General features: G+C 41.3%; 4 protein-coding genes across 5 annotated transcripts in view; all 4 read left to right on the forward strand.

The window, feature by feature from the left end:
• The first annotated feature begins 470 nt into the window (after window positions 1-470).
• On the forward strand, window positions 471-3,920 carry pthlha (parathyroid hormone-like hormone a). The gene is made up of 4 exons (XM_072454563.1): window positions 471-756; window positions 1,009-1,128; window positions 2,656-3,192; window positions 3,278-3,920. Exons 2-3 carry the CDS (start codon window positions 1,022-1,024, stop codon window positions 3,167-3,169), a joined length of 621 nt encoding a protein of 206 aa, XP_072310664.1. The 5' UTR covers window positions 471-756; window positions 1,009-1,021; the 3' UTR covers window positions 3,170-3,192; window positions 3,278-3,920.
• An 863-nt stretch (window positions 3,921-4,783) lies between these two features.
• Window positions 4,784-7,567, forward strand: LOC140367253 (uncharacterized protein C11orf98-like). 2 transcript variants are annotated; one of them, XM_072453622.1, is made up of 4 exons: window positions 4,784-4,889; window positions 6,287-6,411; window positions 6,537-6,646; window positions 7,321-7,567. In XM_072453622.1, exons 1-4 carry the CDS (start codon window positions 4,851-4,853, stop codon window positions 7,416-7,418), a joined length of 372 nt encoding a protein of 123 aa, XP_072309723.1. In that variant the 5' UTR covers window positions 4,784-4,850; the 3' UTR covers window positions 7,419-7,567. The 2 variants fall into 2 exon arrangements, with proteins under 2 accessions (XP_072309723.1, XP_072309722.1); XM_072453621.1 differs by having other exon boundaries at window positions 6,537-6,634; window positions 7,306-7,567.
• Window positions 7,568-8,702: 1,135 nt separating this feature from the next.
• Window positions 8,703-17,315, forward strand: mansc1 (MANSC domain containing 1). Its single transcript, XM_072454178.1, has 4 exons — window positions 8,703-8,787; window positions 9,225-9,555; window positions 9,640-9,780; window positions 15,003-17,315. Exons 2-4 carry the CDS (start codon window positions 9,303-9,305, stop codon window positions 16,049-16,051), a joined length of 1,443 nt encoding a protein of 480 aa, XP_072310279.1. The 5' UTR covers window positions 8,703-8,787; window positions 9,225-9,302; the 3' UTR covers window positions 16,052-17,315.
• A 575-nt stretch (window positions 17,316-17,890) lies between these two features.
• lrp6 (low density lipoprotein receptor-related protein 6) overlaps window positions 17,891-24,435 on the forward strand; it is a 29,632-nt gene continuing 23,087 nt past the window's right edge. Inside the window, exons 1-2 of the mRNA XM_072453932.1 lie at window positions 17,891-18,169; window positions 19,741-20,137. Coding sequence (XP_072310033.1) covers window positions 18,115-18,169; window positions 19,741-20,137 — 452 coding nt within the window. The 5' untranslated portion in view covers window positions 17,891-18,114. The remainder of the gene's footprint in view (window positions 18,170-19,740; window positions 20,138-24,435) is intronic.

Here is a 24,435-nt window from a genome sequence, read left to right on the forward strand (position 1 = left end):
CGCGCAGAGGCCAACAGTGCCCTGGAGTCTAGCGTCCTGTGCATCAGCAGGTATTACGTACGGAAACCAAACGGTTTCATCGCAGGCGAATGTACCACGCAATTGCAAAAAACATCATGCAATAATTTCAACACAAACCACTATTTTCAGTCCTATACTTAATTTCTTGTTTGATTTTAAGAAAGGGAATGCAGAGTAAAACATTAAATACAGATGGAATTGTAAAGTAACTGAAAAGGTCTAGCACAATCAAGCCGGACATGTAAGTGGCTTGTTGAGAACGCTTGGTTGTACATTGCTTGGGCGCCACCTACCTGTCATTGTCCAACTAATCGTCCCCTAAGCCTTCTTCCAGTCAATCAGGGCAGACACATGATGGAGACCCACCTCTTTGTTGTTAAGTCCTCCCCTTTCCTTAGCCTCTGACCTGCCAAGTCTCTCAGACAGCGTGCAGCCAGCGCTCCCATCACATTGACCTACAGCAGTGGCAGAACACACATTACAGAGACGCTCTGTGGACATCTGGACCACTCAAGACACTTCTCAACTCAAACTTTTGAGGAGTTTGCAAAGGGAGGAACTATAGGACATTTCTGGACTTTGTATTGGGATTTTTGTCTTCAAAACGTGGAGTAAGAGACATTTTGCATCAGAGCTGAGATAGATAAATTAAACAGGGAACATCTGGACATTATAGTTCTTTTTTATTATTGTTTTCTTTCCAATTTTGCTTTTTGTGCGGGACACTGTGAAAATGTAAGTTGGACTCACAACACGCATGTCTCCCCTCCACACACCTTTCTGCTTTTATGCATTTTGTTTCTGAAGATTGAAGAGTCACTGATCATGTGTAGAAACTGCCTGGATTTCTGTGACTGCATTTATTTCACACGTTGAAGTTCAGACAAGAGTTTTTTATGAAGACGTTTTAAATGCAGTCATGTATATTTACTCTACAGTATAAAAGTCAAAAATAGCTAACGGTATTTTCTGTTTATTTTCACACAGAAACTCCTTCAAGATGCTGTTCTCCAGGAGAGACCTACAGCAGTGGTGTTTCGCTCTCTTCTTACTCTGCTCTCCAGTGCCACATTACGGACGTCCCATTGATGCACTGAGCAACAGAATGTAAGTTGTTTTTATGCGCCGTTGGTCATCTAACATCCTAACTTTACTTTGAGCTCCTGAAAGTAGACTAAACTTTCAGAGGCTGTACTTTTGCTCGGGTTGGGTGGCAGAGGATGGAAAATGTGTTCATTTGTTAAACTTTCTGGCAGCTGTTTTAGTTAGCCCTGGCCCACCTGTGTGTTGACTTAAAGCACGGAGCGTTTCAGTGCGATAAACTCACCGCGCTGAGGCTGGAACTGGCTGACCCCTCGAGGACGGTCGTGTTTGCTGTAATATCCTCTCTCCTTACACCTGACAGCTTTAAGGCTTTAGGCACTGAAACACAAACATATGATGCAAAATTAGGGTGATGCACAAAATTGTCAGTCAATTTTTCTTTAAACGTTATTACAAACAGTTGATGGAACGGGCAATAATTAAACAATGGGAGAAGCTCATTTCTGATCCTCAATGCGATTAATTCACAAGTAGGAAGTTATGTATCTTATTTCAGCTGTGGACTGAGGCAGTTTATGTTCTCTAAACTATCACAGTCAATCTCCATTAAAAAGTGCAAGGTTGTCCCCAAAAATATGTTTAATCTGTTCAATTGTATTTATTTATTTGTATTATTATTAACTAGGATGTTATTACATTATTTCAATACAGTTTAATCATATTCAATTGTGCATTTTGAGCAGTCTAAGACCGCAGTTGACAGGACAACGAGCGCTTATACAAGAGTTTTAGGAAACTCCAGCTGAGACAGGCAGTGACTCGGTCTATGAAGAAATTCAGGAAATATCTGTATGTATAAAAACAGACTTTAAATGATGACTTGGGAGGCCAGTTCTGCTCCGGATGTTTTCATTATTCAACTGAAAAAGTACACTTTGACTTTGAAGGAGCCTTCCTAACAAGGAGTTCTTAAATTTATTTGACTTTTTTGGAGACACACGCCCTTGAGATAACCCAGGGCATGATGGGAAAATCATGCTCACCTCTCAGGAGCTGGCGGCAGATTCCTCTGAAGTGCTGTTTGTGTGCTTAGACACCTGAAGTGTTTGGCCAGCGAGGTGGAGCCGTTGTTCCCAGGATTCAAACAGTGCACTCTGTGTGTCTGTTTTTACAAACGTTAAGATTCTGAGTAATGTGACCCTGCGGCAAAGCAAAGCTCTGCTCCTTGAGCTGTGTGTAAAAGAGAATGGATCAGATCCCATTTATGGGAATCAGAGAGCAGCATATTGTATCTCATTTAGTCTTTCACGTTCTAATTTCCAATTGTTGGACAATATAATATTAGGTCTGACAGTTATTTTGCAGAAAATACTGGCCTTTCTGCTTCATTTTCTAAATTTAAAGTTCCTCCCAGGAAATTATCAGTATATTACTGCATCACTTTCGCAGCTTTTACATTTTTTTTTAATTTTTAAATTTAATTTTTTTTTCATTGTGCACAGAGTATCAAAAGATTAGTTTAAGAGCAGATGCTCCTCCGTCCTCAACCTTTCCTTGCAGGCTGACGTTAATACAAACTTTGTTTTACAGAAAGCGCTCTGTGACACACGCCCAGCTGATGCACGACAAAGGGCGGACGCTGCAAGACTTTAAAAGACGAATGTGGCTCCAGGAACTTCTGGACGAGGTCCACACGGCTGAGATCCGTGACTTGCCTGTTCGCACAACCAGCAGCGGCGGCAGCACGAGCGGCGCTGGCGGAGCTCTGCCTGGAGCAAGTCTGGACATCAACCTGAGCACCACAGGCAGCACTCTGCACTCCAAACCCCCCGGAGGAACCAAGAACCTGCCCATCAGCTTCAGGCTGGACGAGGAGGAGGGCACCAACCTGCCACAAGAGACCAACAAGTCACAAACATACAAAGACGGAGGGCTCAAGGTCACAGGCAAAAAGAAGAAGAAAGGCAGATCTGGGAAAAGGCGGGACGGGGAGAAAAGAAAGAGGCGAGCGCGCTCACTGGCGTGGGACTTTGGAGAGGACCGCGGCAGTGGCCTCCACGTGGAGTGGAGGTCTCTGCTCGGCCTGCAGAGGGCGCTGCAATAAAACGCTGTCAGACTCTGACAAAGGTGAATATCATTATAGACTTTATGTCATGCTGTATTACAGAAGGCCAATAATTTGTATAATATTCTATGTGTGTGCCTGTTTCAGAAAACCGCTGTAGTCGGTGGGGCAGACTCCTGAACTCATCTTACAGTCATCTGTAATAGTGATTGTTTGGAAGAAAATGGAAAATATTTATTATTTGTAAATATTTAAGAAAATAGTTGAATGGTTATTGGAAAATAATGAAGAGTTTGTTGTTTATCTGTGGGGCTGCAGAATTTAACCTCTGTGAAACCCTACTTGCTTTTTTTCCATGTCAGATTTTTTTTTACAGTAATTTATTTTGTCTGAATGGTGTATTTATTTTGAAAATGTATCGAGGTGCTGCTGACCTTCTATATTTTTGTACCATAATGCACTTTAGATATAATATAAATATATATACCATTGTTTAAATGAAGAATATGATGACTGAGTCTGTGTTATTGTCGTTTGTCTCCACACTTTATCGTTTGTTTGTTTGTTTGTTTGTTTGTTTGTTTGTTTGTTTGTTTGCTGCTGTGTTTCCTGGATGTGTTCTTATTTCTTTTCAGTTTTTATGTTACCTCTGGTGTCTCCATAATCAGCTGTAGCCTACTTTCAATGCCAAAATTCACACTTGTACATAATGTGTTATTGTTGGTTCAATATTGTTGTTTTTGCCACTTGCACTGAGATTACTGAACAAATTAAATATTTGACAGTATCTGATTTACTTGTGTCAGTTTTCCTTATTTCAACTCAATAACATCAAGTTACTTCATTACACGTGAATTACTATACTATGTCTAGAGCTGAAAATGCTCCTAAGTTAGGGGAGGGGGATATGGCACAATCTACTACGCAGGTGGAGCCAGCTCAATTTTCATCACGATTCATGTCTACTTTGTATTTCTCTATAGTCTTTAAGAGATAAATAAAGTCAACTGCTTCTTCTGAAAGTTCACATTTCACTGTGATTGGTTGAGTCCAGCCGTCACTCAGAGCCTTCCTGTCAAACCATGGAGTATCCATCAGCAAGAGTAAGTTTTTGATGATTTCACCAGGTCATCAGAGGCATCAGATTACAAGTGTATTTTTATCAAAATTTTTCACAGTCCTGCCCTAATTACTAAAATGTTCTGTCCATATACGTTTAATACTTGATTTAGTTCAAGCTGGTGTGGAGCAGTACAAGTCACTACAACTAACTAGATCATTAGTTTGCATTTTGTTAATTATAAATCAGTATATTGATCTACAATGGCTAAGTTATAGGAACAGGTCTGATGACTTCCTGTTCAAAACTGCAGAACTTCAGAGTGACATCTAATTACAGCAAGCAGTAGATTTTTATCTTTTAGTTTTTGGATAAGTGATACTTTTGAATCTTACATGTGTGACCCAGTGTCTGATTTTTTTTAATGATTGCAATTGGTGGGTGGGGACAGTGGGTAGGTGAAAACAGTCCTTTTCAACAAATTATGACTTAAACATACAACGTAATAATATAATAAAAGGTTATAATTGTTTGCTTCACGTCTGCTTCAAGTGTCAGGTAATGCTCCACTCCACCAAAGGGGGCAGTGTTGGCTGAAGCTCACACAGACCGGTTTCCGCCGCAGCAGAGTCTTCGTCCCACGTGGTGTGTTTCAGCAGCATGGGAGCTCCCGGAGGAAAGATCAACAGACCCAAAACCGTAAGAACTACTTAATACCAGCGAGATTATTCTATATAACTTGAAGAGGAGAGGAGCTTAGAAAATGTCAAAGTGCTGTGTTAATATGTAGCTAGCATATTAGCTAGTCTGGTGGCTAACATGAACTGGCTTTGTAGAAATCGCATAATATTGCATTTTATGTCCTGTAATAAACTGACAACTCGGTGCTAATAATAGTCAAGTTGGGGTCTACTATGGCTTATGTCCTGGTGTAAATTGACGTGTTGACGTGTTTAAGCCAAAGCATAAGAAAGTTTATGCCTTAATTGACCCTATAGACGTTGCTATTATGATTATGTAATTATTCACTGCTTAAAGTGCTTTATGTTGCATTTTAACGCCGAGGTAAGTTCCTATGTTTGAGAACTGTGTTCAATGACAATGGCAATAAACCTTTTCTGATGTTTATACTGATGTTTGCGTCATGGATGACGTGTGCACTTAGCGACATCTGCTGTCTATTTACGTGCACGTGTATAAACTTGTTTTGACTATAAGGACAAGGTCTAATTGGAATATATTTTGTACTTCTCAGTTATATTATAAGTTATATTAGTATTTATATTTTCAACTTTGATTTTCACATAGTTAATCATTTATAATCTCACATTAAGAATGTAGTGGTACACACCAAGAGATGTCACTCTGATATAAACAATGTTTTTAATTCTTGATAATTAATAGCAGAAAAGAGAAACGGTTCAAATGATATGTTGGCCATCATTGGAAATGTATGTTTATATTATGTGTTTGTACCAAAGTTCTTAGACCAGTGGTTCTCTACAAAGTAAAATGGAAAAATATATATCCATATCCCTTCATACTGGAGGCCTATTGACTTTTGGTTGGTTGGCTATATCATTGAGGATTTATTTAGTATTATATTTAGTATTAAATGCATACAATTTCAAAATTAGATTGAAGAAAGGATTTGGCAAGTGGATTCTAAGTGGGATTGAAATATTTTTTTCAGCATAATGGTTTAATTGCATGGGTAAAATTAGAATGTTAATTAAGTAATTTAACAGATCATTTTGAAACGTCTTTCTTTTCATGTTGCTTTTTCTCAAAGGGAGGTCTCGGGCGACAAGCCAGTGAGAATCTCCTTGAATGGCCAAAAGCCTTCCATCTTTGCTTTTCTCTATTACGCTCTTGCTTGAAAAAAACAAGTAACCCACGGACTTAAAGAAAAACAAAAACAAAACACAGATTCAAAATACACATATTTTGAAGCCTGTGTTGTAATAACATACAAATGTGCCCAGCCATAGATTTAAATCTCGTCATGTCAAATTATTTGGTATTTCTACAATGTGACAAGGAAAAAAATGTGTAAAGGGGGATAAAATCTAATTTACACTTTGCTTCTTTAACAGGAATTAGGGAGAAAGCTTTTTAAGCGACGCCGTGTTTTGGGACGAGAAAAAAGAAAGAAACACCAGATTGTGGGAGCTGTGGTTGACCAAGGGCTTATCACCATCCATCACCTTAAGAAGAGAAAGTGGGTTTTTGCAAATCAAACATGTTAATGTGAATTAACAATATGTATTTGCTATTTTAAAAGAAAGTCACTTTATATATACCAATAATGTTTTGCTTAAAATATTTTGTGGATTTGTTTCTAAGGTCAAGTCCACGAGCAAACATCACATTGTCTGGAAAGAAGAGAAGAAAGCTGCTCAAACAGCTGGGTCACATGGAGAAGGAGAAAACAACTATGGACGGTAATGCCTCAAGTCTCGCTTCACTAGATGTGGGTAGACTGCTAAAAAATACTTAAGGCACTTTACATGATTTTTATTGACTTAAAATTGTAAAAAAAATATATATATATATATATATTATTTTTTTTATTTTATTTTTTTTATCTACTTTTGGGATCTGTCTAAGTTATTTCTCACTTTAATAATGTATTCCTCACCACCTAATTATTCACTGTGATGAGTTTGAGTTTAAGTGCTTTTCACACATTTCAAAGGGAGCAGTCACAGAAACGCTATCAACAACTAGCATGCTAACAGTGCACTTCTTGCTTTGTGGAAAATAAAACACTTTATTTTATTTGGAAGCAGACAGCCCACATTGGTCTGATTCTGACCCTAAGAGCTGCTCCTAAGAGCAATGGGGCAATGTTACTGCCCTTTTAACTAAAAGTAATGATACTTCAAACTAATATGACTCAAGTAGAATTACAAAGTAGTGGTCAAAGAAATTGAAACATTAGTAAACTCACTTGCAGTGAGAAAAGTACTGGTAACCAAAACATCTACTTAAGTAATAGTTACTTTTACTCTTTTACAATCCACAGTACAATTTCTTGTACTCAACTAAATATAACTTAATGAATTGGGTTTAACAATTTTCCTACTGATTTTCTGGTTTCCACTTTCCACAGTTGAAATAGTTGAAGCATCAAAGAAAAAGAAAACTGCAGTTCAAGGCAAGAGGACCAAGACAAAAAAGACCGCTGAGGCTCAGGGGGACGTGGAAATGGCAGATATGGAGTGAAGATGCAACACTTGTCCACAAGGGCGCTTTATACTGTCTGTAATGTTCATATGCCAACACAGGTTTTGATTTGTGATGTTTCTTCTATCCGGGAGTATCTGGGATGTTTTGTGTGTGATTGTTCGTTGTTAATAAAATATGTACATTAAGAGGTGTGGCCTGCATTGTATGAAAGTTAATATATGAATTTCCCATACTCTTTGTGATCTCACTTAATACTCTGTTATTACAACATAATTGTGCAGCAAGTTATTACCCACCCTATTGTTCATAGTTAGACCTCATCAATTCATTACAGCCTATTCAGACCAAAGTGTCCATTGCGTCCTTATATTTTTCCAATGGACGCACGGTATTGCTGGCAGAGCTGGGGATGCTGGGTCCCTCTTCATCCCCCTCTTCATCCCTCCCCCTTCGGAGGACAAAGACTAAAATGGGTCAGACTCCAGCGCGCAGCAGATCCTCCGCACCAGCCGTCATTGTAATGTACTCCATCATCCTGCTGACGGGGAACAAGATGCTGCTGCTGCTCCACAGATTTACGGCCACCTCTGGACCGCTTCGCCTCGTCTGAGATCGGGACGAAAGGACGTTTCATCCGCGCGTGTGCTCTTAGATTCAAGATGAAGGTTCGGGTAAAAGCGTCTTGTTTGCGCTATTCGCTGAAATGAATCGGAGGAGAAAGCTACAGATGGACGCGTCCCCGGTGAAGGTAGTTCTACTCTTGTGACCGCTCGGACATTATTCATTAATGCACTCCTTGTTGGTTGTTGTTTGTGTCTATTCATTTGTTTAAGACGGTATTGAAGATGACTAGAGGCTTATTTACACGTGAGAAACATCGACTGCTCGGTGGGCTCTTGGTGATCACAGGGCAGGCTGAACCACCTGCTCGTTTTGGCCTTTTAAATCACGGACTTTGAGACTTTTAGGAAAGAAAACATTTCATTTTTAGGATGCGTATTTGTCTGCTATATATATGCTTTAATAAGTTAGCCAAGAAAGCTGACATATATAACCTAAAGGATGCTATATATAGAGCCTAAATACATCACATTCCAATCACATTCATATAATTCAGGCTGTTCTACCACTACTATTGCTTTTAATTAGAGCAAATATATGTTTACTCAGTTTAAAAGAGAAAGTTGAGTTGTTAGTTACAGTATTTGACTCCTGTACAGTTTTATGTGACCATGGTTGACAACACCTCCCCAAAGAGAGGAGATAATGGATCAGATTGGAACAGCTGTAAATGAGATATGAACTAAAGCCTGACTAACCCACACAGGAGAAGGAGTAAAGTCTCGCTTTGTGGACTGTGGACCTTGAGAACTAATGGAGGACAAGTCTTACTGCTGCCACCCTGGTGAGTTCTCTCTGCTGAGACATTTCACAAAATGCATCAAACGTTGAATTGTCTGTTACAAAGTATTCTCAACATGTATTTTATTTATGGATCATTTACAACAGAGATCTGCTGCAGTACAAGTAACATCGATAATAGAGACACATTTTGAGAACTCCTTTGATGCAAGCCCAGGTGTAGGTTGCACTGTGTTAAATCATAACTGCCCTTGTTCAAGTGTGCCATTTTTAGCTATCTATTTTTACTCTGCTGTTATATTTAGTTCTTTTACATCTGTTGTCAGCCAGGATATTGTACTTTGTGACATCAGATTATGTTGTAAAGTCATCTTCACTACATTTTATGAAAGAAAAAAGTCTACACAGTTAGATTTCTGAACTTCCTGATACAAATCTACTTAAATTTAATAAAAATCCTACTTTCTCTTTTTCCAACAGGACATTTTTTGGATATCTACTTCTCTTCCTTGGACATTGGGCTCTTTTTGATTAGATCTGTGTAGACTGGTCGCTACCATGACTTTAATTATTCCCCATCACAGAGGTTGGAAACTAAAGCTATCAGCTACTGTTGCTGTCTCGGCCTTGTTAATGATTGTGCAATGTGTTACGGCTATGGAACCAGAGACATGTTACTCAAGACAACATCAGAATGCGATTGTCAATGTAAGACAGGCATCAAACAATCAACAGTTGCTTATGGATAACCGAGTGGTCCCATCAGAACGAGACTGTGTTCTAGCCTGTTGCTCTGAGGAAGTTAAGCCAGGTATGTTTTTTCTTAAGAAATAATTTATAAATGATAGCTCTACTCCTGCTATGTCTAACAAAATGTTGTGTTCAATTCCTGCAGGTGCAAAATGCAACATGGTTGTGTTTAACGGCAGAAAACTTCCTGGTGAAGACAACTGCTTTTTATTCCACTGTCCGGCCGAACAGGACTGTCCGTTAATGAAAGCTAAGGAGGGCATTAACACATATGACATCTATAAAGGTAAGTTTACAATGGCATTGTAACTTTGACTTATGTAATTAATCAAATCAAATTATTTTGTAGAGCCTAAAGTTGCAGCAGTTGCCTTGGAGGGATTTTCGAAAATGGTTGCTATAACCAATAGAAAGACAATCAACAATGAAACAGTAGGAGAAGGAGGTGGAGGTCTGGGTGGCAGAGGTCCATGTCCACTGGTCAGGATAGTGGCATCTAAGGTTCTGTCATCACTAGAGCAGTAGCAGTCGGGTATCTGAAACAGTAGCACTCCCCAAAAGGGAAGGGAGAGAGGGACAATGTGTGAACATTCATGGACAGAGAACAGGTGAAGTAAGATATTGTTGATGGGGAAAGTAGGAAGGACAAGAGGATAGTGCATAGTTGCTCCTACGGTAGCATTGCTAAAACTGGGTTTTATTTCTGTTCCTAACTGGCCTGACCATAAGCTATTTCAAGAGGAACGGATCAGTTGAATCAGTTGAAACATTTGTATATGGCTTTTAGGACGCGCTGGGAGCAGGGAGTTACAGTATTCTAATCTAGATGAAAAAAATTCATGGAAATTATAGGCAAGATTTTTCAAATTCTTTAATATGAAAATAGGCTGTTTTTATAGGCTGGATTTATACATGCTGTGAATTAGAGCAGTGGGTCAAATAAGAATCCGAGGTTTCTTACAATATAACTGGAGGCAACACTGACATTGTCCAGTGTGACTGCTCAGGTAAAGAGTCTCGTAGACATTTAGGGCCTAGTGTAACGACCTCTGTTTTTTCAGGGTTAAGAACCAGATAATTAAGTGTCATCCAGGTTTTTATATCCTTCACACAAGCACGAAGTCTGTCTACTTGATTGCTCTTGATCGCTCTGATCGGGTTTCATTGATAAATACAGCTGTGTGTCCTCTGCACAGCAGTTGAAGTTAATGCCATGCTTTCTGATAATGTTAACTAACGGCAGCATGTAAAGAGTAAACAAATTTGGACCGAGTACCGAACCCTGAGGATTGAGACCAGCTAATAACAAATATTTTGTGACTTTAACTAGTGCAGCTTCAGTGCTGCGCTGAGCTCTAAACCCTGTAGGTGGCGACTAAGCTGTTTAGCTACTTTCAAGGATTTGACTAGCCCAGAGATCTGCAACCTGATGTGGCTGCCTGTGGCTTTTCAAAATAATCAATGAGCATTTAGTTAAAATGTATTTAGTTTTAGTTCTATTGTTTTTCAAATTGGATTCTAAATTTCAAGAACTAAATAAAATGGGTCCAAAAATGAAGTAAAAGTTCATATGTATCACAACCGCCAATGTGCCACCCGATAGTGCGCAATGTCTTGAACTTTTCGAACCCCAGGTAAGTCAGCTATGGCAAAGTGTCTGAAGAAAACGTTTGATGCGACGCCTTTTTTTTGGAGTTAAAAATATTTGTATTGGATACAGAAATGTATTTTTGTTTTCTCCGCAGTCCTTCATTGATTTAATTATTAAATTCAATTGATTAAATTTGAATGAATGCAACAAAGTTTAGTTTATACATAGTGTCTCCCAGTGTTTCCTGTGGAAAATAGTTCTAAATGGTTCTTTGAGTGGTAAAGGTTGCCGACTCCTGGACTAGACTAAGGGAAGATTTTAATTAGGGCTTTACCAACAGGTCAGGGTCAAGCTTAGGCTTTTTCAAAAGTAGTTTAATGACTGCATGTTTGAAGGACTGCAGAACATAACCGCTTTATAATGGAGTATTTATTACATTAGCACATATTGGTTGAAGTTACCTCCGGTTGATTGTCAGCAGTGAACATTTCTAGTATTGCTGGTGGATATTTGGGACACTAACTTTATGGGTTGGGCCTCCCCATTTCTAATAGTGGGAGTGTTTAGTTTATTTCTAACAGTTGTGACTTTATAGTCACAGAAGCCTCTTATGATGACTACAAGAACAAGGCCGTTTACGTGGCCCGGATCGGCGTCACCGGGGCCCCATCCTGGAGCCAGGCCTGGGATGGGTGCTCGATGGCGAGCGCCTGGTGGCCGGGTCTTACCCCACGGGGCCCGGCTGGGCACAGCCCGAAAGAGCGACGTGGGGCCGCCCTCCCGTGGGCCCACCACCCGCAGGAGGATCCATAAGGGGCCGGTGCAGAGAGATCTGGGCGGCAGTCGACGGCAGGGGCCTCCGCGACCAGATCTCCAGACACAGAGACTAACTCTGGGGACATGGAATGTCACCTCGCTGGGGGGGAAAGAGCCTGAGCTTGTGCGGGAGGTTGAGCGATACCGACTAGATATAGTCGGCCTCACCTCCACGCACAGTTTGGGCCCTGAAACCCATCTCCTCGTGAGGGGCTGGACGCTCCACTTCTCTGGTGTTGCCCGCGGGGAGAGGCGGCGGGCTGGTGTGGGCTTGCTGATAGCCCCTCAGCTCAGCCGCCACGTGTTGGAGTTTACCCTGGTGAACAAGAGGGTCGCGTCCCTCCGCCTTCGGGTGGGGGACAGGTCTCTCACTGTTGTGGCGGCCTACGGGCCGAACAGCAGTGCAGAGTACCCGGCCTTCTTGGAGTCCTTGGGAGGAGTACTGGACAGTGCACCGACCGGGGACTCCGTTGTTCTACTGGGGGACTTCAACGCCCACGTGGGCAATGACAGTGACACCTGGGGAGGGGTGATCGGGAAGAACGGCTTCCCCGATCCGACCCGAGCGGCATTCAGTTATTGGACTTCTGTGCTAGCCACGGATTGTCCATAACGAACACCATGTTCAAGCACAAGGGTGTCCATCAGTGCACGTGGCACCAGGACACCCTAGGCCGGAGGTCAATGATCAACTTTGTTGTTGTGTCATCTGACTTCCGGCCGCGTGTCTTGGACACTCGGCTGAAGAGAGGGGCAGAGTTGTCAACCGATCACCACCTGGTGGTGAGTTGGATCCGCTGGCGGAGGAGGAAGCCGGACAGACTTGGCAGACCCAAGCGCATTGTGAGGGTCTGTTGGGAACGTCTAGTGGAGCCCTCTGTCAGTAGGGTATTCCACTCGCACCTCCGGGAGAGCTTCTCCCATGTCCCGGGGGAGGTTGGGGACATTGAGTCCGAGTGGACCATGTTCTCCGCCTCCATTGTTGATGCGGCTGCTCGGAGCTGTGGTCGCAAGGTCTCCGGTGCCTGTCGTGGGGACAACCCCCGAACCCGGTGGTGGACACTGGAAGTAAGGGATGCCGTCAGACTGAAGAAGGAGGCCTATCAGGCCACTCTGGCTTGTGGGTCTCCGGAGGTCATCGAAAGGTATCGGCAGGCCAAGCGAGCCGCGGCTCGTGCTGTCGCAGAGGCAAAAACCCGGGCCTGGGAGGAGTTCGGGGAGGCCATGGAGGAGGACTATCGGTCGGCACCAAAGAAATTCTGGCAAACCGTCCGGCGCCTCAGGAGGGGGAAGCAGTGCCTCACCAACACCGTTTACGGTGCGGGTGGAGGCCTGCTGACCTCGACTGGGGATGTCGTCGGACGGTGGAAGGAATACTTTGAGGATCTCCTTAATCCCTCAGTCACGTCTTCCAAAGAGGAAGTAGAGACCGGGGACTCAGAGGCTGGCTCATCCATCACCCAAGCTGAAGTCACTGAGGTTGTTCGCAAACTCCTCGGTGGCTCCGGGGGTGGATGAGATCCGCCCTGAGTACCTAAAGTATCTGGATGTTGTAGGACTGTCTTGGTTGACACGTCTCTGCAACATCGCGTGGTGGTCGGGGACCGTGCCTCTGGACTGGCAGACCGGGGTGGTGGTCCCTCTGTTTAAGAAGGGGGACCGGAGGATGTGTTCCAACTACAGAGGGATCACACTCCTCAGCCTCCTGGGTAAGGTCTATTCCAAGGTACTGGAGAGGAGAATCCGACCGATAGTCGAACCTTGTATTCAGGAGGAGCAGAGTGGTTTTCGTCCTGGTCGTGGAACACTGGACCAGCTCTATACCCTCCATCGGGTACTCGAGGGTTCATGGGAGTTTGCCCAATCAGTCCACATGTGCTTTGTGGATCTGGAGAAGGCTTTCGACCGTGTCCCTCGGGGTGTCCTTTGGGGGGTGCTCCGGGAGTACGGGGTCCGGGGCCCTTTGCTCAGGGCTGTCCGGTCCCTGTATGACCGGAGCAGGAGCTGTGTTCACATTGCCGGCAGTAAGTCAGACCTGTTCCCAGTGCATGTTGGACTCCGCCAGGGCTGCCCTGTGTCACCGGTTCTGTTCATAATTTTTATGGACAGAATTTCTAGGCGCAGTCAGGGGTCGGAGGGTGTCCGGTTTGGGGACCACAGGATTCCATCTCTGCTGTTTGCAGACGATGTTGTCCTGATGGCTCCATCAAACCCGGACCTGCAGCATGCACTGGGACGGTTTGCAGCCGAGTGTGAAGCGGCTGGGATGAGAATCAGCACCTCCAAATCCGAGCGGAAAAAGGTGGCTTACCCTCTTCAGGTGGGTGGGAAGTCCTTGCCCCAAGTGGAGGAGTTCAAGTATCTTGGGGTCTTGTTCACGAGTGAGGGAAGGATGGAGCGTGAGATTGGGGAAGACCCAGGACACGCTGGAGAGACTATGTCTCTCGGCTGGCCTGAGAACGCCTCGGGATCCCCCCGGAGGAGTTGGAGGAAGTGTCTGGGGAGGAGGAAGTCTGGGAGTCCCTGCTCAGACTGCTGCCCCCGCGACCCGGCCCCGGATAAAGCGGCAGAAAATGGATGGATGAATGGATATGACTTTATAGTTGCGACTTTGTTGTTAAAAAAATTAAGAAAGTCTTTGCAGCTGACAGTAGCTGGGATTGAGAATTTTACTTCGCTTTGTCAGCCTGGATATAGTGCTGAAAAGAAACCTAGTGTTATTTGTGTTTACTTCTATTAAATGTGGATCATATCTGTTTGGGCCTTAAGCAGAACCTGACTTCTTAAGCGTTTATGTGAACGCAGTACTTTATTGTACAATTGGGAAGCTCGTCTTGGGCTGATAACCTTCTGTTTTAACTGAATTTGTATGAGGAATTTTGACAGATTTGACCCTGCTCCAAACTCTAGGGTTTGTAAAATGTTTGTTGACACAAAAACAACCCTGTTTTACTTTGAAAGATGAAGATTAGAAATACATTGTCAAATTATGTTTACATAAAAATCTAGACATTAAATTCAATGCTTGAGAAAAGTTTGTATAAAGAGTGATGACAGCTTTTGGCACTATTTAATCTTCTTCTTTTTTTTTAATTGTGCAGGATTGATCCATTTAACAACAGTGAGACCAACTGCTACTACAACAGTCTTGACCAGCACCAGTTCTCCTACTCCAACAACAACAACGTCAACAACACCTACAACAACAACAACAACCACCACCACCACCACAACAACAACAACAACACAGACCCCTACCACAATGCTGCCCCCCACCACTCAGTCTCCCACAACATCCACAGCCCTCGACAGTGAGCCTCCACGTTTAATCATCATCACCACTTTACCTGCTGTGGATTCCATGACGACAACTACCACAACAGATGTTGCATCCATTTCACTTCGAAAACCAAACAAAACGAGTAAAAGGCAAAACAAAAATGCGAAGAAGGGAGGGGAAGGGAAGGGAAGATTGCATCCAGTTACCACCAAAACCACACCTGCAAGCGCCAATACAACACTTCGTGTTACTTTGGTTGATCAAAAGGATGCATATAGAACTGTTGACAAACCACCACCTCAAATGGAACGGGATACTACAAGCCCAACTACCACAACCACCACACCCACACCTACAACAACCCCAACCACGACCACTACTACTACCATTACCACAACAACTGCTCCTCCTCCGACTACTTCAACTACAACGATTCCTCCGACTACTTCAACTACAACATTTCCTCCGACTACTTCAACTACAACATTTCCTCCGACTACTTCAACTACAACATTTCCTCCGACTACTTCAACTACAACATTTCCTCCGACTACTTCAACTACAACTGTACCTCCGACTACTTCCAGCACAACAGAGACGTTCAGTCTAATAACTACTACTCCTGCAGTCAGTCTACTCATTGTACCCAAAGATGTGGTCCAACCTGAGCCCCCACTGCAGGACCAAAGTCAGGCCAAAGCTGCAACGGTGGGTCATGGGATAGTGAAAAGCGGTGTTGTGGCCTTCATGGTACTGGGACTGGCTGTGCTAACATTGGCATTGGCTATAGGAGGCAGGAAGGCCATGGAGTCCTTTGACAGGCGTCATTATACAAGATTGGAGCTCAATGACTTGCACTATGAAGTGTGAGGTCAACCACCTCATTTACTGTTGAAGCAAAATGAAGATGCTTCAGAAGCTATAGCTAATAATTTTTTACTTTGGAATTGTACACCCAAAATATGCTTCATGCTGTATTATGAGCATTGAAATTTGTAAGCCTTTGTGGTACAGCAGAGTAAAACCGTTCGTGTGGAATAGGAAAATGTTCATTATTTTTAACATATTTCAGAGGTTACTTGTGAGTGGCTCCTGCCCCATGAACTATGGCCCTGAGGCTGGATGAGGTAAATGCCACTTTGTTGCAGGACAAATACACAACACTGTATTCACCTTTATATAATGGCAAATGCCACGTCACCTTACACATTATTATTATTATTAATCACATAAAAACATCACAATAAATCACAGCTCAATTTTAATAAACCTTTCTTAATGTTAGCCATTTTGGTTTTCAAAATGGTTTTGAAATCTTTTAATCTCATAATTTGGAGTGTGTTCTTTTAATTAGATTATTTAGCATAGATAGCATCATGCTTTAGTGGATTATGTTGTTTTGCAAATTTGTTTTGCAATAGGATATTTCTAAGTGTTAATCTTTCATTCTTCTGATGTTGGACAAATAAGTTTTACATCAATCTGAATTGTTTCACAATTTTTTAATGGATACATTTTGGTCGATACAAAACTATCATTGTAAATTAAATCGTGTATAAAGCAATATTTTCCTCCTAAATACTCAGGATGCAGAAAGCTAATGGACTCTGTTGGTGACTTTGTGTTGCCATAATTGGTGCACAAAGTGCATGTCTTTGCCACAGCCATAGGTATTTAATGGTGATATCACTTATTTAGATGTCAGCCTCACTATCGCACTGTGTGGTTTTATGTCCACTTAATCACTCACATGTGGATTGAATTCAATGTGAATCATTGCACTAATATATTCTCCAGTTTTTTTTATTAATAGCCTTTAACTTGCTTCTTTTTCAGTAAAATGTTTAATTGATAAGGGTGCATTTGTTATGCACAAGGAGATTATTACTACTGTGTTGCTTTTAGGAATGAATGTTAAACGCGTGCAGGCTAAAGCTGCTGGAACACGAGATCATCAGCAGGGGTCAGCAGAAACCTGGGTGATCTGGGACTGCACTGCTCCTTTTAGATACCTACTATTGATTTGCATCGATGGTTATAGTTCTCGTTTTGTGAAGTGATGCTTTGGCACATTTTGAAATTTGATATTTTATTATTTGTTAAAAATTAAAAAAGTGTTGTTTCAACATATAAACTGTGCTGTTTTGGTGTATATTTTTAATAGCCTAAACTAGTTTACAATGGGTAGAAAAAAAGTCTGCTAAAGCCAAAAAATACAAAGCATAAAAGCCTGTAATCGGGCAACGAACTAAAAGTGTAAACCGTTGCTAAAATTGTCTGCAGGAACACATCCTAACAACACGACAGAATGTTTTGTTCCTTAGTGAATTGTCTTTAAATTAGAATATAGCCTCATAACATATCCAACATTACGCTTAAACCTCTTGCTTTCACGCTCAGCTCTGTTTCGGCTCCACGTCCATGTGACAAAGGGATCAGAGAGTTTGTAAGACGACAAAACTAGTCCCGTCGGAATGCGCTTGTTTTGTTTCTGCACACTTTTGACTCCGGGTGCGTTAGGTGTCTACGGGACCCGTTCCCACGTAGCGACAGTAAAACGAGTCGGCAGCGAGGCGTTTTCGGTTCTGTAACATTATCTTTGGCTGGAGAGCATGAAATGAAAACAACAATGGAAAACAGGAGGGCCGAGGAGCGCGGCGATAGTGGAGGGAGGGAAGAGGTGGGGGATGAGCTTCCTCACAGCGGAAGGAGACGACGAATTTCCCGCAGGACAATGTGAGGCGCAGAGAGTTGATCCAACGCAGTTAGCGACCAGTCAACATGGGGGTTTTGGGATAATTCACTCGTTTGGGAGTCGCGTTACAATCGGATCGCCGTGGAATATTAGTGTTTCTATCACGGGAAACAGCTGCAGCGATGGGAAAACTGCGCTGAGGTGAAAGCGGCGACAGGGCCAAGAAAAAGAGAGAAAGATGGGTGTCGTGCTACGGAGTCTGTTGTTTAGTAGTTTTTGTTTTCTCATACGAGGTAAGATTCGTCATTAACACAACGGGTTTCTTTTGCCCTTTCCACCCCAGTCTGCTTTGCCCATGTACAAACCCCTTCCAGACGCGAGTGCAGCTGTTTTAATGCCTGATAAAAATATAAAATGTCCAGAAACCCAGGCCCAGGGTAGCTGTGGTGTGCGGGGCTAGCATTAGCCATGGGAGCTATGCGTGCTTCTCTCCTCTAGTGAGATAAACATCACACACAGGTTGAGTTCACACATTGATCTGAAAATGCTTAAGCTCATTCAGGGTTCAAGTCAGAGTTATAAGTCAACGTCAGAGATCAGGACGGACATTTGAGTTTACTTGGCACTGGCTAACTTTCGATCTAGGAAGTCCAACAGCTTGCAACCATTACTTGAAACCCAAGACCAGCACAGTTAGCACAACAAATGCTATGAGAGCTAACAGATTCATTATCTTTTGCAATAATTAACCTTACATCATTTGCATTATCAAGAATATTAATGTATATATGAAGTGGTTGTGTGTGACATTGTAGATGTTTTTATAATTTACACTGCAACGTACACCTTTGTTTGTCAAATTCCCTCTAAAATGATTAATGGTTATAATGCTAGATTCACCTTTAAATGTACTGTACTGTTCTACACATCTGTTTTGATTAATGCAAACAGTTGGATTGTTCTAAATGTTGTGGTTATTTATGTTATATGCATTACTAAAGTCAACTGGAAGTTTTCATACACGGCATAAAGATACACCTATATTTTTTTAAACGTCTAACATCAAATCAGACAAACATTTGCTATTAAAGATTTTGGGACTGCCCAGATCATGAGAAATTCGTGGTTAAACTTCTGAGGAATACGTACATGCTCATACGTGTATGTAGATGAAGCACATCACTTGTTCACAAGCTGAAATCTAAAAAAAAAAAACAGCCAAGAAATCAGGGAGAGTTACTGTGCTACATGTGAATATTTGGAAACTGTGTGCCAACAACTGCCAGATTAAAACATTACAGCCAAGGTTAACAAACAAACAAACAAACAAACATGACCATCATAGGGGTTTGAAAGTTTATCCAAAAGAAGCCAAGAAAATCCTGGCTACCATTTGGTAAATTCACAGGGACAAATACATTGCTTTTCAATATTCTGACTATGTCTACGTTTGAACGGCCATGAGTGCAAACAGAAGATGTGGGACCGGCAATGTCGTCATTTTGTGGGGCTATTTTGTGCAGGTGAGACTGGTACGCTTCACAAAACTGATTGCATCGTAGAGAAAGAAAATCATGTTGAGTGATTTGCATTGGCAAGTTTGTGGAATCTTTAACCAGTAATTAGACAATTAAATATTTGGATTATCAGTTTGGATAAAACGGTTAATTGCCCATAGAGGTGTACCTGCCCTCCATCTGAACTATGATATCAAATACTAGAGTGTAGTGATTATTATTGCAACCTATAAAATAACCTCTATTGCTATATACTTTGTAAATAATTGGACTGATGTTTACTGGCGGCTACTAATACTGTAACACTGCACAATAGTGACATAAACATGCCTTTTTGTTTCCCTCAGCCGTGCCGCTGCTGCTATATGCCAACAGACGGGACCTCCGGGTTGTTGATGTGGCACATGAGAAGGCCAATGCCACAGTGGTGGTTGGAGGGCTGGAAGACGCTGCTGCAGTGGACTATGTCTTCTCACTGGGATTTATCTATTGGAGCGACGTTAGTGAGGAGGCTATCAAACGCACTGTCTACAACCAGTCAGGGGCCAGTGTGGTGCAGACGGTTATAGCAGGCTTGGCCTCTCCAGATGGACTTGCCTGTGATTGGTTAGGGAAAAAACTTTACTGGACAGACTCAGAAACCAATCGAATTGAGGTGTCGGAACTGGACGGATCGCTGAGAAAAGTCCTCTTCTGGCAGGATCTGGACCAGCCCCGAGCCATCGCTCTCGATCCAGCACGAGGGTGAGTGCAGTAATATTGATACATTTATGAAATGTGATTGGAGGTAAACCACTGTTTCACTGTCAACTAAATCACCATTATGCTAGTCGATCATTTTAGCACAGCACGTTCGTTTGACATGTGTATTTAAAAACGAATAAACAGGCATTTATTTTATTGGGGCGGTGAAAAAAAAAATCCAAAGGGGACAAAATTGAACTCATGGGGCAGTATTTTGCCCCCGGTCTTAGCATTAACTTGGGCGTTGAGGGGCGCAATTGATGATGGCGCAGGGCGTGGAATTCTAAACAGGAGGTGTGATCATGCCGAAATATAAGGTGGAGGGAAGCAAATTGAGGGCGTGGTCTGGTGCATTCTGTGAATGGCCAGAATCATAACTAATAAACTTCAAAACTAATGCACTGGAGTCGTGTTACTATCCCCATACGGGCAAGATAATCATAATGAAACAACCTTCATCATGGGCGTAAATAACACAAATTACAAGGTGGTAGAATAATGAATAAAGTCCTATTTTACATGTTAAATTCTTTCTCCCATTTCACATAAACAGTGTGCCATTACTTAGCTCTTAAAGCTCTTTGCTGGACAGCTCCAGCTCTGGCGTTGGACTCCCGTTACTGCACAGTCTGGGCCAGACTGGACCTTACAGACTTGCTCAGCTTGGAGAGGAACATATATTTGGGGAACGTGGATAAATCGTCACAGTCACGCAAAATCCTTGTCTCAGTCTGCGTAAAACTGGCACTGACATTGTGCATTTAATCTAATGAACATTCATATGTGAATGAATGCATAGTTTTGCATTTCTTTTTTTATACAGTTGAAAAAAGTTAATTCAAGCAATTATCTGACATGGCTCAAATTGCCCATTATTTTTTTTTGTAACTTACATTCTACAGGACATCATTCAATGCATTAATTCATAAAATGCAAAGTTATCGCTGGTGTTATCATCATTGATGGCAGCATATTTTCCCCTGCTCTAGTATTTACTTGTCTCACTCTCAACATAGACCACAGAAGAGGATGTAAATCCGTTAGGACTCGGATAAAAGAGGCTCTAATTTATTCATTACTTTTATTTAAATTGCAGCCTGATGCTGTGTCTTTCTTTACGCTCCTTTTGGTCTATTTATAAAGACCCTGTGTCCCCTCAATCTTTGATCATCAGTCCTCAGATAAAAGTCACTCTGTGCACACATCAGGCCCTACAAGATTGGAGTATTGAGTAATATTATCAAGTTACTCTCAGAACACAGGATCTGTGTTATACAAATGTTAATTTAGTTTTGCTTTTAATTAACCAGTTAATAATGTTACTCATCAAAACAGACTTGTATAAATTAATTGTGTCTGTGTGTGTATATATATATATATATATATATATATATTTTAGTACATTACATCCAGAAAATATTCAAAGCACTTTTTTTGTATTGGTAAAGCCTTGTTCCAAAATGGATTAAAATTGTTATTTGCCTTGAAATGCTACAAACAACACCACATAATGACAACGTGAAATTAGGTTGTTTGAATTCTTTGCAAATTAATTAAAAAAACAAGACACATTCACCGCCTTTGTTCAATATTTGAACTATATGATATGGCCAAAAACACTGCCACTGCTCTTTAGAGAAGCTCATGTTATTTTAATATGCCTGCTATTTATAAAGCCTATAATGCCTATGGGCTTAAAGTCTGTTTTAGTTCATTGTAAATTGGTTTAATAGGTTTTACATTGACATCTCTTAACATTTGTTTGTTTTATTTTATCTTGATAATGGTCTTTCTGTAAATTCTTTATTGGCCTCTCACTTTTTTTCCGCATGCCCTGTCTAATGTACTAGGGCTGGGTATTGCCTAGTACCTCACGATACAATACGTATCCCAATACAGGGTATGCGATACGATACCATTCCCGATACTCTGAACTTGATACGATACACCTCCCTTAAAACCGGTGTTAAATTTTTACTAAAATCTTTTGATTAAGTAGAATAACAAAATGCATTAGAGTTTCATGTTTACAATCTCCTTAAAATCAGAATACATAGAGTCCTATGACTAAGTCACATTTTCAGCTCCTCAGCAGTCTGTGGGTTACGAAGTGTAAAACTTGGCAATTTATACACACCAATTTGGACACAGCGCCGTCAATTTAATGGTTTAGCCATTTTTCACATTGTTGATTGTTAAAGACCTGATTTAATCAAATGAATTTGATTTGTCACTCAGCCCTAAGAGTGAGTAGATGGTACTAAAATCAATACCAGTGCTTATTGGCAATTTGTGGTTGATAAAATGCAAGTGCAACCAAGCGGTTTAGATAAAGCTGTTAGCATTATGTGTTTCATGGATGAATTGAGTTGTGCATGGGTTAATGTAAAGCAGTGAGTGGATGAAAAGGGAAATCAGTGTTTAAGAATATAAGTTGTGCAGAAAATTTATTCATGTATTTTCATTGTTAACTTGAGTTTAATTCATGCAGATAAGGCTTGAATATAAATTGAACATCAAATAGGAAACTAACTAAGTACTTATCTTATTCCCCCTATACTATGTTTATATGTCTTTTTGGTAGACATTTAATCACTTTAAAAAGCATTAAATAGCAGATAATAATAACTATTAAACTATAAGCCTATTTTGTTCCCCTACATGCCCAATCCATAGGGTCACGTGCCTATGGATTGTGCACGTACAGTACGTGGTCTAACCCCCCCATCTAAACCAGTAGGGGAAGCGCTGAACGTTTAGGCCCTATGATATCACCCTGTCTTTTTCTCAACCCAGGAAAAAGTAAAAGTTTACATTTCTCAAAAAACGTGTTGCTTTGCTTCTGATTTAAAGGGCAGTTTATGGTTAAAACAAAACTGAAATGTAATTTCATCTTTCCACTGGGCAGAGATGACTTGACTTAAAAAGATTCACCCATATTTTCCGGACTACAAGTCGCACCAGCCAAAAAAAATTCATAATAGAGAAGGAAAAAACATATATAAGTGGCACTGGAGTATGAAATGCGGTTGCAAGTGTGAAAATAACAAATACTATCACATATAAGTCGCTCCGGAGTATAAGTATAAGTATAAATATAAGTATAAGTCGCACCCTGGCCAAAACTATGAAAAAAGGTGCGACTTATAGTCCGGAAAATACGGTAAGTTTTTTTAGGTGCGGATACAAAATTATATAACGCACTTAAAAGCCAGCAAACTGTTTCTGCAGTAAATTTTCCTTGAAAAAAATGGAGGTATAAAAACAAGTACCATATTACCAGTCTCATCTATTAAGTTTGAGCATAATCACCCCCTGGTCCCCAAAACGCCCCTCTGAAGCAGAGCCAAGTGTCCTGCTAACGCCGCCTGGGAGGGCATTTGAACAAATCAAATGTGTTCAAATTCGTAGCTGTAATAAAGAAAAAATGTTTTTACAAATGGAAAGTAGCCAAATGTGTCTTTATGTGTCAAGATTTGTTAAAAAAAAAGAAGCTAGATAATTTATTTTTTATCAGGTTATTTAGGCTGAGGAAGGAATTGCTGGTTTCTTAGTCCAGTGATTCCCAAAGTGGGGGCTGGGACCCCTCGGGACTCCTCAAATAAATACAACTAAAGCTGATTGAAATGGTTTTGTAACCTTTAATTATCCCAGACGGCAATTTAATTTGGCAATTGGGGTCACGGATCGGGTAAATAATTATTTTGGGGGTCCCAGCCTGAAAAGTTTGGAAACCTCTCTCTTAAGCCACACATTATAAAGCAGTTAACATTTATTGTTATATTTATTTGAGGACAGTGCTATGGAGTTAAAGGAAAACTGGTTCTCCAAGTCCATGGTGGAACGCAGAGCTGGACTCAATTCAACATGGATGATTAATGCATCAGGTACCAAATACAATGCAGCTCTTGTGGTGAGGGGATGTGTTGTGTGCGGGGCATTTCTCTGCTGCTTTCGTCTTCAATCTTCTGGGCCTTTGTTTAGCAAAGAAAAAGTCCCCTGAACTCAAATCCAATGTATCTCTGCAAATTAAAGCATTACAACTGAAGTACTTCGACGTATTTACATAGTGTATATACAGTGGCTTGCCATCCTATTTGTCCCCCTGAAACCTTTCCACATTTTGTCACGACCACAAACTTAAATAAATTGTATTGGCATTTTTTTTGTGAAAGAGAAACTCAAAGTGGCACACAAGCCTAAATCTATTTTAAACTTCTCCACATCTTCCTCCATGACCTGTCTGGTGTGTTCCTTGGACTTCATGATGCCGTTTGCTCCTCAACATTCTCTTAACA

Source organism: Eucyclogobius newberryi, unplaced genomic scaffold (genome assembly GCF_026437365.1).
Source record: "Eucyclogobius newberryi isolate DKJ021-1_F unplaced genomic scaffold, fEucNew1.0.hap1 SCAF_2, whole genome shotgun sequence".
In the NCBI taxonomy this organism is placed as follows: Eukaryota; Metazoa; Chordata; class Actinopteri; order Gobiiformes; family Gobiidae; genus Eucyclogobius; species Eucyclogobius newberryi.

Coding starts and splice junctions, on each gene's coding strand:
- mansc1 (XM_072454178.1), top strand. CDS start 9,303: ATGACTTTAATTATTCCCCATCACAGAGGTTGGAAACTAAAGCTATCA. Junction 9,556..9,639: donor CTCTGAGGAAGTTAAGCCAG/GTATGTTTTTTC, acceptor CAATTCCTGCAG/GTGCAAAATGCAACATGGTT. Junction 9,781..15,002: donor CACATATGACATCTATAAAG/GTAAGTTTACAA, acceptor TTAATTGTGCAG/GATTGATCCATTTAACAACA.
- pthlha (XM_072454563.1), top strand. CDS start 1,022: ATGCTGTTCTCCAGGAGAGACCTACAGCAGTGGTGTTTCGCTCTCTTC. Junction 1,129..2,655: donor GATGCACTGAGCAACAGAAT/GTAAGTTGTTTT, acceptor TTTGTTTTACAG/AAAGCGCTCTGTGACACACG.
- LOC140367253 (XM_072453621.1), top strand. CDS start 4,851: ATGGGAGCTCCCGGAGGAAAGATCAACAGACCCAAAACC. Junction 4,890..6,286: donor AGATCAACAGACCCAAAACC/GTAAGAACTACT, acceptor CTTCTTTAACAG/GAATTAGGGAGAAAGCTTTT. Junction 6,635..7,305: donor GGAGAAAACAACTATGGACG/GTAATGCCTCAA, acceptor CACTTTCCACAG/TTGAAATAGTTGAAGCATCA.